Here is a 13,443-nt window from a genome sequence, read left to right on the forward strand (position 1 = left end):
ATTCATTCATTCATTCATTCATTCATTCATTCATTATCTTAACCGCCTATCCTGCTCTCAGGGTCGCGGGGGGGGGGATATATATATGTGTGTGTGTGTGTGTGTGTGTGTGACGATTGTTGTGTTGTTGTTCTGTATTACTGAGAGCCACGAAACCGGAGTCAAATTCCATGTGTGCGCACCACAAGATATACCTGACGTTCAGCTCGTTAAAAAAAGAGAGAGAGATGTAAACTTGTAATATATATGCCTGAATATTAGTCTCATTTGGGATACGAATGTTCGAAAGTTAATTGAAAGCTTAGGAGCGTTTGAACCGCGGCTGACATTTGCGCTTTTATTTTGAAAGCAAAGACATTGTTCCGCCTTGATCTTTCCGATTGTGCCCTGCTCCACGTTTTCCAGGAAGTGAAATGTTCAAATAGTAAATGGGGAAGAAATCGTCTCATTTGAGTTGGTAGTCAACTCCGTTCCCTGTCGACGGACACTCTGAGTCTCACCGTAAGACTCACCAGGCGTCTCTGGCGTACCGACAGGTTTTGTGGTTGTTTTTGAAGCTTTAAAAACGCTAAAGTAAGTATATTCACCGATTCATTTTAAATGATGTGGACAGAGAGGTTGTGTCTTTGCTTGTTGACAGCTCGCCAGTTAGCGTTTGGGTCTGAATGGAACTAATGAGGATGGAGCGATAGAAACCGATTACCTCGGGGAAAGTAAGTAAAGGAACTTTGACACAATTAAGTTCATTTACTTACTGTTCCCCAAGGAAAACAGTTTCCTAATTTTTTTTAAGTAAACTTAACATGTTAGAATTTACAGTGTATAATGAATACAACATTTTGAATAGATTGCATCACACTTTATCTTGAGCAGTATTTATTGTGGGCTAACTGATAATATTGGACGATAGGATGGGTGCGGCAAATTTGACACCTTGACTTGTGTCAGGTGTGTCTCAGACAAACAGAAATCCTGGGTTGGTTTTTTTGTGTGTGTGATAAGGTCACGACAGCCTGGTTGCCCCGCATAGTCAGCCTGTCATAAACCTCAAACGGGCTAAGGGAGAGTCTTAATGTGTTTCTAAAATAAATAGAAGTGCTTTTGCGTTCATCACAAACCATGTCCTTACTGAGTTATTATTCAGATATTCCATCCTTGAATGGCGGATAGACTGAATGTGTTGGGTTGTAGGACTCTGACCGTGCAGCAGTGTGTGTGTAAGTGCCATTAGGTGTGTGATATGATGTGTCACTGTTGTAGGACAAGCCCTGAGAATGGCAGAGAAAGTCCTGGTCACAGGGGGAGGTGGCTATGTTGGTAGCCACTGTGTGGTAGAGCTCATTGAGGCAGGCTACTGTCCCGTTGTCGTCGATAACTTCAGCAATGCTGTACGAGGTACGTTTCATCACTGCAATCGGGGGCTGTACACCACATATTGACATGTTATGATGTGATAATAGTGTTAATAGTGTCAGTTAACACTATGTGTGTGTGTGCGTGTGTGTGCGCGCGCGCGTGTGTGTGTGTGTGTGTGTGTGTATGTATGCTCATATGCTACATTCTGTTTCCGTTTGAGGAGAAGGGGATGTCCCGGAGAGCCTCCGCAGGATAGAGAATTTGCTGGGCATCAGCATTGAGTTCCATGAACTAGACCTGTTGGACCGACCCGGCTTGGAAAAGATCTTTAAAAAGGTTGAAGGAGCGATCATGTGTTTTCACCAGTGTGGTTGATTTGTAATGTGTGAAGACAAAACAAATGAAATAAGAATAAAATATGAATAAACTAAAAAAAAAAAGGGTCACTAAATTAACATACGATGTAGCCCTGAAGTAGGCCTTACTATTACTATTCACTGTGGACACCTTTAAAAAGCAACTCAAGACCCATTTGTTTAGACTTTGCCTTTGTGTAATTTTCTATTTTCTATTGATTTCTGTTTTTATTGTGTTTTGTGTGTATGTATGTTTATGTTTTATTTCCTCTGTGAAGCACTTTGTGACGTCTCTGCTGTCAAAAGGTGCTATATGAATAATGTTACTTACTTACTAACTTACTAATTGCAGCATTTCTCCTTACAAAACACTGACGTTTTAAGAGAGCATGATTATCTGCCTTTGTGAAGTATTGAGTAACAAGGGCTGGGCATTTCCCCCCCCTCTAAGAGAGTTTTAAAGCCTTTCCTCTAGAAAAAAGCAGCTTAGAAAGATTTTTTTAATGCATTCATGAAGTATTGAATGTTAGGTACATTTTATGGACTGAAAATAAATAAATAAATATCTAAATAGCATTTTGGGGATCAAACCCATGCAGCTGCTAACTGTGTGCACCGGCCTGTCTATGTCTCTCTCTCTCTCTCCATCGCAGCATTCATTCTTTGCTGTGATGCATTTTGCTGGTCTGAAGGCTGTTGGGGAGTCAGTGGAGAAGCCATTGCACTACTACCGAGTCAACCTCACTGGGTCCATGAACTTGCTAGAGGTCAGCTTCAAACTGCACCCTTAACCTACCTACATGGCCAGTCCTCCACCTGCTCTCTAAACCCTGTGCATTGGTTGAAGTGACTACCAGTAGCTTCTTTGTTTGCTGTGTGCATGCAAGCTCCTGTGTGTCCATTTGATTTTGTGTTAACAAATTATGATACTGCAAGATTAACGTATATGTGGAGCTCGCTTGCTTCCTTCAGACTTACCCCTGTGATGTGTGCGCTTACTTGTCAAGGTGTGTGCTTACGAGCTTTAGACTGCTGTCTCGATGGCTGCTGATGGTGCTTGTGTGTCGTGTTTGTGTGCATCTGCATGTGTCCCAGGTGATGCAGGCTCATGGGGTGCGCAATCTGGTCTTCAGCAGTTCAGCGACGGTGTATGGAGACCCACAGCGTCTCCCCATAGATGAGCAGCACCCCGTGGGCGGCTGCACTAACCCATACGGCAAGACCAAGTACTTCATCGAGGAGATGATCGTGGACCAGTGTAAGGCTGAAAAGGTAATCTTCTGCAGAGACACAAACGTACACAATCCAAAAATCCCTGCAGCTGTACTCTAGCAAATTGAGTGAGCGGTGAAGACAGAAAGAATTACTGCAAAATGTGACATCAGTCCAAGATTTTCAGCGTGAACAGATCAAGTACATAGTGGCAGATAGCCAATGTGTCTTATTGTTGTCTGTGTGGTAGCAGGATTGGAATGCGGTTCTTCTGCGTTATTTCAACCCAATTGGAGCTCACTCCTCTGGCCTCATAGGAGAAGACCCCCAGGGCATCCCCAACAATCTTCTGCCATACATCGCCCAAGTACGTGTCTTGCCCTCATCTTCTCAAGGCTACCATGCTTTGTTTTGCCAGTCATTTTGATCCTGTAAATGATCTGACATTGTTATGTTGCATGGCTTTATTGAACTTCCTAATAGGTGGCCGTTGGGAGAAGAAAGTACCTCAAAGTATTTGGGAATGACTATAATACACTTGACGGGACAGGTGATGTAGACTCGCTGTTATCTGCTTTACATTTATTCACAAGTTGATTTAAATGTGGTTTGCTAAGACGTCACATTACCTTTTCGAAATGCCTGGGTGTTGTCAATGTAATTTTTTTCCTCTGTTGCTAGGTGTGAGAGATTATATCCACGTCGTAGACCTGGCCAAGGGCCATATTGCTGCTCTCAGGATGTTTAAGGACAACTGTGGGTGCAAGGTACATAAAAGAAAAAAACTCATCAACCTTCGAAATACAACTCCTATCATTGCCATTGCTGGGTTTTTTTGTTTTTTTTGTTGTTTTTTTTTGTCTCCCAAATAGTTGTCTAATTAAGTGGATAGTACATGCACAAGCATGCATGTATTTTCACAAGTTATTGGGTGTATTGTGTGTGTGTGTGTGTGTGTGTGTGTGTGTGTGTGTGTGTGTGTGTGTGTGTGTGTGTGTGTGTGTGTGTGTGTGTGTGTGTGTGTGTGTGTGTGTGTGTGTGTGTGTGTGTGCGTGTGTGTGCGTGTGTGCATCTCGGTGTCTGTGTCTGTCTGTGTGACTGTGTGTGTGTCTGTGTGTATCTGTGTAGGTGTATAACCTAGGAACAGGGACGGGTTACTCTGTGCTCCAGATGGTTAAAGCTATGGAGAAGGCCTCAGGGAGAGAGGTAAGTGACTCTAATGAGTAGTTGGCTCATGGGGGGTCAGACAACATTGTAAAGATCAAAACATTGGTTTGGGGTTAACTTAAAGAACAAAATTTGTGTTGTCTTGATAGGAGTGTGTGTTCCCGTGATCACAAACTCTCACCACTGAACATGTGATTGTATTCAGTATTGGCGCCTATTGGGGACCCTTGGTCAGATGTCAGAGCAGTAAAGGTTACCTCATGAACTGAAGGATGAACAGTTTCACATCAACACTGTGCTATGTATATGAGCTCTTGAGTCAGGGAGGCTTCCTCTCCCTGTTTACCTAAAAGCTGCTATGAAAACTTCTGAATTTTTATTGACTTTGCACACCCCTGTGGGCAAAAGCCTGAAAGAACAACTTTATTTTGCATAAGCATTGCCTCTTGTCCAAATATCTACGTTCACATTCTGGTAGCTTGTGCCATATTTTTTTTAAAGAAGAGAGTGAGAAATGTAGTGGCGGAAAAACGATGTGTATGTAAAATACACCATGATGAGGAAATATATCTCATCTGTGTGCTGTGAATTGTTTCGTCAGATTTCATGGGGAATCCAACCCGGAGACAAGCATTTGGAAATACACTATATGGACAAAAGTATTCGGACACTTGGCCATTACACCTACAGGAGCTTTAATGACATCCCATTCTAAATCCATAGGCATTAATATGGAGTTGGTCCCCCGTTTGTTGCTATAACAGCTTCCACTCTTCTGGGAAGGCTTACCACAAGACTTTGGAGTGTGTCTGTGGGAATTTTTGCCCATTCATCCAGAAGAGCATTTGTGAGGTCAGGCACTGATGTTGGACGAGAAGACCTGGCTCGCAATCTCCGTTCTAGTTCATCCCAAAGGTGTTCGATGAGGTTGAGGTCAGGGCTCTGTGTGGGCCAGTCAAGTTCTTCCACACCAAACTCACCCAACCATGTCTTAGTGGACCTTGCTTTGTGCTTTCTGTTCCAGCACAGTCATACTGGAACAGAAAAGGGCCCCCCCCAAACTGTTCCCACAAAGTTGGAAGCATAGAATGTCCAAAATGTCTTGGTATGCTGAAGCATTAAGATTTCCCTTCACTGGAACTAAGGGGCCTAGCCCAGCCCCTGAAAATCAACCCCATTCCATTATCCCTCCTCCACCAAACTTTACAGTTGGCACAATGCAGTCAGGCAGGTAACATTCTCCTGGCATCAGCCAAACCCAGACTTGTCCATCAGACTGCCAGACAGAGAAGCGTGATTCATCACTCCACAGAACACGTTTCCACTGCTCCAGAGTCCAGTGGCAGCATGCTTTACACCACTCCATCTGACGTTTGGCATTGTGCTTGGTGATGTAAGGCTTGCATGCAGCTGCTTGGCCATAGAAACCCATTCCATGAAGCTCCTGGCGCACAGTTTTTGTGCTGATGTTAATGCCAGAGGAAGTTTGGAACTCTGCAGTTATTGAGTCAACAGAACGTTGGCGACTTTTACGCACTATGTGCCTCAGCACTCGTTGACCCTGCTGTGTGACTTTACATGGTCTGCCACTTCATGGCTGAGCTGCTGTTTTTCCTAAACCTTCCACTTTTCAATAATACCACTTACAGTTGACCGTGGAATATCTAGCAGGGAAGAAATTTCACAAACTGACTTATTGCAAAGGTGGCATCCTATGACAGCACCACGCTTGAATTCACTGAGCTCTTCAGAGCGACCCATTCTTTCACAAATGTTTATAAATGCAGACTGCATGGCTGGCTGCTTGATTTTATACACCTGTGGCAATGGGTCTGAATGAAACATCTGAATTCAATTATTAAGAGGTGTGTCCCAATACTTTTGTCCACATAGTGTATTACAAAGCAATACTGAGTCTTCTCACTTATGGTCTCATTTGCTCATGTTGGCCACAGAGAGCCATCAAAATTAAATTGAGACTGATAAATACTCAGTGAACACTTCTTGTCTCAGCTTTAATAAGTGAGATGAACCATCACATGTCAGTCTACTCAGACCAATTGTGTTCTCCATAGATCTCATACCAGATTGCCCCCCGGAGGGAAGGAGATATAGCGTCCTGCTATGCTGACCCTCGCCTGGCTGAGAAGGAGCTGGGCTGGAAGGCCGACTTTGGAATAGAGAAAATGTGTAAGCACGGCTATCGGGCATAAGCTCAAAAGACATGTCACTACACTATTAGTCCCAGCATAGTTTCTGAATTGGATTTTGTGGTTTCAAGTTAAAAAAAAATATAAAATTTAACTTAGCTGGTTTTTCTCCAAATCTATGGCTGTATTTTATCTTATTGGATTGGGTAAAATATCGGCAATACTTAACATTAAGTGCATGTGATACGTGTTAGTTAATAGGTAATAAGGGTCATATAAATCCTTATAAAATGCTTACTACCAGTTGACAAGACTACATATGTGTTAATAATCGGTCTTTTGGTCGTGATGTCACAATGCCTCTGATCCTTGGAAGATGGCGCCCGGCGTCGCGTTGCCCTTGGAAACAGCCCAAGTCCGAAACACCAATTAAACTCGAGAATGGGTTACGCTTTTTTTTCTTTCCCTTCTTGGAAGAGAAACGAAGGAAAGAACATAGAGGACTTAACCAAGAGGCGCAGGATGGCCTGGGTTGCAGCAGTGAGACAAATCGATCACGTTCAAATACATTTTGGCGGCAATGTTAGTGTGTTCTTTGCATTTTCACAAAGGTAAGCTTTCCTTTCTCTCACACGCGCATAACGTTAGCTAATGTTACGTAGCTAACATTACCCCACAGTCTCAGGCACAGAACTGTTAAACTGATTGTCTAACTGCGTTAGATGGATGATGGTAACGTTGGCTAACGTTGTACTTGGATACAATTTGAGTTAGCTATAATCGATTTAGCTCGCTATGATACGAACGATTAATGATCCATAGCGTGAACGTTAGCCAGGTAACGTTTATGCAAACGTAAACAATGCCTCTGATCCTTGGAAGATGGCGCCCGGCGTCGCGTTGCCCTTGGAAACGGCCCAAGCCCGAAAAACCGATAGCGTCATAAACACATTTTCTGCCACTAGGTGGCGCTTGCAAACTATGCAAAACCTACTTTTTCCACACTCAGATTGTAAATCCAATCTGCATAAAACTTTGCACGTACCATCTAAGGCCCCCCATGATTAAAAAAATAAATAAAAATCATAGCCCACAAATTGCAAACATCATGACTTATAAGGGCCTTATTACCAATTAATGAATGCTTATTATAGTCTTATTAACACAACGATGTTAATAAGCATTTTATGAGGACATAAGGGCCTTGTTACCTATTAAATAACACTTACTACATGCACTTAATGTAAAGTGTTTCCTATTTTCTTGTATGCATCCTGATTTTAATACATATCATGCTTTCTGTACTCTCGTGTCAATGTAGGTGAAGACCTGTGGCGCTGGCAGTCCAAGAACCCCACTGGTTTTAACAACGGCACAGCCTCTTGATACAATTCCAGCCTTTTTTGGTTGATATCATCAACTTCTACTTCATCGGGCCAAAGCAAACCATAGAGATCCTCATTTTTTATCTATATAGTATATGTATATCACAAATAAAAAGAGACCTTAAGACATCTTGAACGCTCTACATTTCACAACTTTTAAATATTTTCTTTCAAAACTGCCAGTTGATCTTTCAATCACTGCTTACATGACATGTTAGGTGTAACATGTTAGAATCTCCTCTGTGCGTGTGTGTGTGTGTGTGTGCGTGCGTGCGTGCGTGTGCGCCATGTCATTTTTCTGATGGGCATTTCTCTGTGATCATGTATTGCTCTGTGAGCCATAACAAGAGGACAGTAAGAAATAAATGAGTTTTCTTCATGCTCAAATCACATCTCATATCACTACGCATATAAAACATCACAATCATGCAGGACTCCACAATATTGGTTAATTGGATCAAATTGTGAAATTCGGAATGTGTGTCCACGGGTGTCGAAGGTTGTAGGATTTTCTCCTGTTATTTGGGCACTGGGGCTTTAAATGGCTTCTTGGCCCACGGGCACCCAGTTGTACACCCACGTCAGCACAGTCGTATATTCGGTCTAAATGGGTTTCGGTCTTTAGGGCTGAGCAGGAAGTACATGACTGAACTCTGGACGAAAAAAAAAAAAACCCAGCAGAGATTAAAAATGGACATGGTGGCAGAAATGGGGGCGAACAGACTCTACCGGTCACCGGGTGAATCGGCTCATCAGTGAGTATACGGACGGCGTTGTTTGTCTCGGCTTTCGGGTTCGGGGTGTAAGCGGGTCCTGCGGACGTCGCGCGCCTGGGAGAAAGAGGCGAAACCTCCCCGACGCGTTTTTATTGTGCCTCGGTTCGGAGCAGGGCGGTCGCTAAGGATGAAAACGGGTGTAGTGTACAAACCTCGACCTGCGTATCTTCGCAAATCGTGCGCGGGTTGTTGTTTTTTTTTTTTGTTGTTGTTGTTGCCGGGTTTTTCTTTTCAACCGTATCCCGTTTTTTTTTTTTGCATATTGGGATTCTGCTATTCGCTTTAGGGTTGTGTCCGCATTTTTCTATTGTGTGAGAGCCCCTGAAGTGGGCGTCTCTCCAGGACACACTGGGGCTGCGCTGCTCCGCTGCCCGCTTTTCCTCCGCCGGAGCTGCTGCACCTCCCCGGTTTGTCAGCTACGCTTCCAACCCGGGTGAAATGCGGGAGGGGGGGAGGGGGGACCCGCGCGGTTAACGTGAGGGGGGACCCGCGCGGTTAACGTGACATACGGGTCGGTTTTGTGTTGCATATGTGCACCGTCGACGCTATAACGGGCGTTGCACCGCGGGCTGCCGGGCGCTCTTGAACCCCCCATGCGGACTAAGCGTTTTTTCTTTTTTTAAACGGAAACCGCGTGCGATTAATTTATAACACGCGTTACGGCGGCCAGTGTACACATGATCATAACATGTAGAATAACCGTTGTTAAAAGCTTACTCTTTGTATTAGGGTTTTTTTATTTAAAAAAAAATTTTTTTTTTTAGGACGTACACGCTAAAGTTCTGGTGTCGTTCCTTTGCCTCGCATCATATGTCGTGCCGATATAACGATAGGCCTATTCAACGACGCCTCATTTCCCCTCCGAAGTGATTGCAGAGATTTGTCACCCGATGCTCCGTTTAGTGAGTCGGGTGTAGCCCGTTAGAAAAAAAAAACTTGATTGACAGAAGGCTCATCCAACCACTCACAGCGCAGAATCCAGTCCGGTGGGAGGCCGCTCTGCGGAGTTGGCGCTGCTCCATCACAGCAACGAATAAGCCCTATATGGGATATTTGACAACATAAATCACTATTTGTCATTTTAACCTGCAGTTTTAGGCCTTTGTGGCTACAGTATCATAATTAACAAGTGATTTTGGCTGATAGAGCCACAGAGCTGCATGCAGGAGGTTTCTGAGTATTCGTTTCCGCATAAATTGTCTTTACTGTTTGCTAAGTGGGTTTTGTAACTGAAAAGTACACAAAATGTAAATGATCTGTTTGCACAGCTACAGGCCTACCCTTGGAGCTCTTGGGCATGACAAAACATTAGGGTCTGCCGTTTCACTTTCGAAAGGCTGCGAAACACTGAGTGTAATTTGTTGTATTTCACAGAACAATGAGACTGCTTATGTCAAATACAGAGTCAGTGTGTGTTTGCCATATTGCCTCTTCTAGGCAGGCACAGAGGTGGTTCAACGCTGCTGACATCACGGTCGCCCACCAAAGCAACCTGCTGAAGCAACTCAACCAGCAGCGGCACCAGGAGCTCTTCTGCGACTACACTGTGCTGGTGGAGAGCCAGCTGTTCAGGGCCCACCGCAACGTCCTGTTTGCCAGCAGCGGCTACTTCCGCATGCTGCTGTCAAACGACGGGCTGCCCAATTCGGTCAGCGCCACGTTCGATGTTTTCAGCCCTGAGACTTTCACCGTCATCCTGGACTTCATCTACTCAGGGCAGCTGGAGCTCTCCAGCCACAACGTGATCGAAGTGATGTCTGCTGCGAGCTACCTGCAAATGAACAATGTCATCAACTATTGCAAGAACTTCATCAAGTCTTCTTTGGACATCAGCGTGAAGGAAGAAGACGACAATCTGTCCGAGGCTTGCAGCTTTTCCCGCAAGGCTGGAGAGGAGGCTGCAGAGCAGCACCAGGCCTCCTCCTCTGTCAGTCCCCCTCCGGCCCTCTGGACCCATGACAGCTCAAGGCCGCAGTCAGGCTTCAGGATAAAGGATCAAGAACAGGAAGCTCTGCCCCTGGCCCTTAAGACCACCCCGAGCAGCCCCACGAAGCCCAGCACAGAGGTGGAAGATCTGCAGGATCCTGGGGATCCCCTGTTTACCCTTCCTGGGACAGAGCGCCGGAGAGGAAAAGGATCAGCCAAGAGGAGAACTCCCTACTGCACTCGCTCCGCCACCCAGCACGAAGCCTTGGAGGTCCAGGAGGCAAGGGCACAAAAGGCTGAAAAGGCAGAGGAGCTGTACGCCACTCTCCCAACAATAATGGGAGTTATTGGGCACTTTCATAAAGGTGAGTCGAGCCGCGAGCGACAGCACGATGAGTCAGCATTTGTTAAATCTATATATGGAAGTGCGTGTACAAAAAATGGGAGATTTTCTGTTTTCATGGAGACGAGACTGATGAGCGAAATGCAGTTATCCAGATAAAATTAAAAAGAAATACTGTCCCATCTCCACAGATGCCAACCCCACCATGCGCTTCAAGTGCCCTTTTTGTACACACACGGTAAAGAGGAAGGCCGACCTGAAACGACATCTACGCTGTCATACGGGGGAGAGGCCGTACCCCTGTCAGGCCTGCAACAAGCGCTTTACTCGCCTAGAGCACCTCCGCAGCCATTTTGAGACGGTAGGGTTTGTCTACAACTAGGGTAGGGTTCCCACGAATCCTAGATAACCTGGAAATTTATAGGCTGGTTTTCCAATCATGGAAAACACCATGAAAATTAAACAAAATGTGTCAAATGTCTTGGAAATATGATTAAGGTCATGGAAAATTGTGACGTTAGGTTATAAAATTGTATTTTTACCCTGGGATTGTGTATTTGCCCAGTGACTGGTGGGATAGGCTCCAGCATCCCACGACTCTACTTAGGATAAGCAGTTTGGATAATGGATGGATTGCGTATTATATTGCGTATATTGGCCCTGTGATGGACTGGCGGCCTGTCCAGGGTGTCGCCCCGCCTGCCGCCCAATTACTGCTGGGATAGGCTCCAGCATCCCCATGACCCTGAGCAGGATAAGCGGTTCGGATAATGGATGGATGGATGGATTGTGTATTTTTAGCTATATTTTAAGCCGCTGAATTGCACATCAGTGCTTGAAGTTTGAGGGGATGTGTTCAGTGACCAGCTAAAAGTTACACAGTCCATTCAGAGACCATCTGTGTTTTGGTAGGCTGCGGTGGTAAATGGCACAGCATTGCATCTGCATGAACGTATCCCACGTTCAGTGTGTTTGTTCCTGACTCAGTGAGAAATATAATGTTGTGAATGAAGAAATGTCAGTAAGACTTGTGATCACGTAGTGATTGTTTGAGGGATGGTGTGTGTGTGTGTGTGTGTGTGTGTGTGTGTGTGTGTGTGTGTGTGTGTGTGTGTGTGTGTGAGTCAGTTGGTCATTCCGTTTGTCCATCCATCTCTGTTCTCTAGGTATGCTTCCACTGATAGTTAATACTGAATAAGTATTAACTATCAGGAAGAAGAGTTGACTTGTATTCTTCTTCTGCTCTAATGCAGTTTTTTTTCTTTTATTTCAAAAGCATTGCTCTGCTCACATCTGTTGTCCCTGTTTGACTCCCTGACAGATCCACCAGGCAAGGAAGCTGGTGTGCAGGAAGTGTAAGTGTCAGGTGACGGAGGAGACCGGACATGTGGTGTGTGAAGGCACGCGACGCTATCGAATGTGCACCGAGTGTATCCAGGAGGTGGGCTGTGACAACATGCCCATTAACACTCTAGAGGAGTCCAACGAGGAGCCAGCCTTGCTACTGGGGGTGGACGGCGAGGAGGAGGGGGACACGCAAAGGTCCTGGATGGTAGCAGATGATGATGACCTGGCTGAAGACTCGGGGGCCGATCTCATCATCCAGGAGGTGGATGACAGTGACGAAGAGCTGCAGTGAATCAGAGCCAAAGACCGTGTGCTTGCAAACATGTGCGTGCGCATGCACATTTGTATGACAAAGCCATTACCCATAATACAAATACAAACATTCAAGACACATGAATTATTCTTTAGTTAAATGGAACTGTCTCATTGTTATTTTCCAAGATAAGTATTGAAATTTGTCTCAAAGTGGAATGCCCCCCCCCCCAAAAAAAGACTAGCAGTATCCAAAGCATACATCATACATGTATGGTCGGTAATTCCTTTTCTCTGGATATAATTCTAACTCTTATGATGTTATATTATTTTCTGCATGCAAAAACATGTTCATGACACTGGAGTTATGTCAAAGTGTCAGGTTTGGTTCATGGTAGCACTAAAGCGAAGCAAAGGAATGGAAAAACTTTGTGTTAATACTTGGTAGAAAGTGTACAATGAGCATATTTTGCTGGTGTTACACTATTGTGGAACCTTTGTAAAGAAAATTTATTTCATATGTTCCATGAATGGAAAGCATTTACTATTTATTTCTTCTTTTTTTTTTACTTTTGCACATATTAAAGATATTTTTGTAGATTGCTTTTCATTGGCCTTGCTTAGTGTGCATCAGAAAGATATAGCAGCTTGGACAGGGATTTCTCTCATCTCATCTCATCTCATCTCGTCATCAGCTGCTTCTCCGGGGTCGGGTCGCAGTGGCAGCAAGCTAAGTAGGGCACTCCAGACGTCCCTCTCCCTAGCAACGCCCTCCAGCTCCTCCTGGGGGATCCCAAGACGTTTCCAGGCCAGATTGGACATGTAGTCCTCCAGCGAGTTCTGGGTCTACCCCGGGGTCTCTTCCCAGTTGGACGTGCCCAGAAAACCTCCAAAGGTGCCCAGGAGGCATCCTAATCAGATGCCCGAACCACCTCAACTGGCTCCTTTTGATGGGGATGGATGGGGATTTATTATTTATTATTATTATCCATTATCCCCGCGACCCTGAGAGCAGGATAAGCGGTTTGGATAATGGATGGATGGATGGATGGATGATTATTATCATTGATGTTATTATTCAAATTATCAAAAAGCGTTTTTCATATACAAAAATTTTCTCAAAGTCCTTTACATTAGCAAGAAACGGACAAATCAAAATAGTCGCAAGCAGGA

General features: G+C 44.7%; 2 protein-coding genes across 7 annotated transcripts; both read left to right on the forward strand.

The window, feature by feature from the left end:
- Positions 1–416: 416 nt before the first annotated feature.
- Positions 417–8,001, forward strand: gale (UDP-galactose-4-epimerase). 5 transcript variants are annotated; one of them, XM_056296063.1, is made up of 11 exons: positions 417–573; positions 1,261–1,395; positions 1,577–1,692; positions 2,366–2,479; positions 2,808–2,984; positions 3,175–3,291; positions 3,408–3,474; positions 3,606–3,691; positions 4,053–4,130; positions 6,167–6,281; positions 7,563–8,001. In XM_056296063.1, the coding sequence occupies exons 2-11, from the start codon at positions 1,275–1,277 to the stop codon at positions 7,625–7,627; spliced, it is 1,056 nt and encodes a 351-aa protein (XP_056152038.1). In that variant the 5' UTR covers positions 417–573; positions 1,261–1,274; the 3' UTR covers positions 7,628–8,001. The 5 variants fall into 5 exon arrangements, with proteins under 5 accessions (XP_056152038.1, XP_056152039.1, XP_056152040.1 ...); XM_056296064.1 differs by having other exon boundaries at positions 3,178–3,291; XM_056296065.1 differs by having other exon boundaries at positions 1,580–1,692.
- Positions 8,002–8,316: 315 nt separating this feature from the next.
- zbtb8a (zinc finger and BTB domain containing 8A) lies at positions 8,317–13,003 on the forward strand. Of its 2 annotated transcripts, XM_056296425.1 has the most exons (5): positions 8,317–8,381; positions 9,840–10,693; positions 10,863–11,032; positions 11,993–12,342; positions 12,966–13,003. In XM_056296425.1, exons 1-4 carry the CDS (start codon positions 8,317–8,319, stop codon positions 12,308–12,310), a joined length of 1,407 nt encoding a protein of 468 aa, XP_056152400.1. In that variant the 3' UTR covers positions 12,311–12,342; positions 12,966–13,003. The 2 variants fall into 2 exon arrangements, with proteins under 2 accessions (XP_056152400.1, XP_056152399.1); XM_056296424.1 differs by lacking the exon at positions 12,966–13,003 and having other exon boundaries at positions 11,993–12,841.
- Positions 13,004–13,443: the final 440 nt, after the last annotated feature.

The sequence above is a fragment of the Lampris incognitus genome, chromosome 16 (assembly GCF_029633865.1).
Source record: "Lampris incognitus isolate fLamInc1 chromosome 16, fLamInc1.hap2, whole genome shotgun sequence".
Classification (NCBI taxonomy): domain Eukaryota; kingdom Metazoa; phylum Chordata; class Actinopteri; order Lampriformes; family Lampridae; genus Lampris; species Lampris incognitus.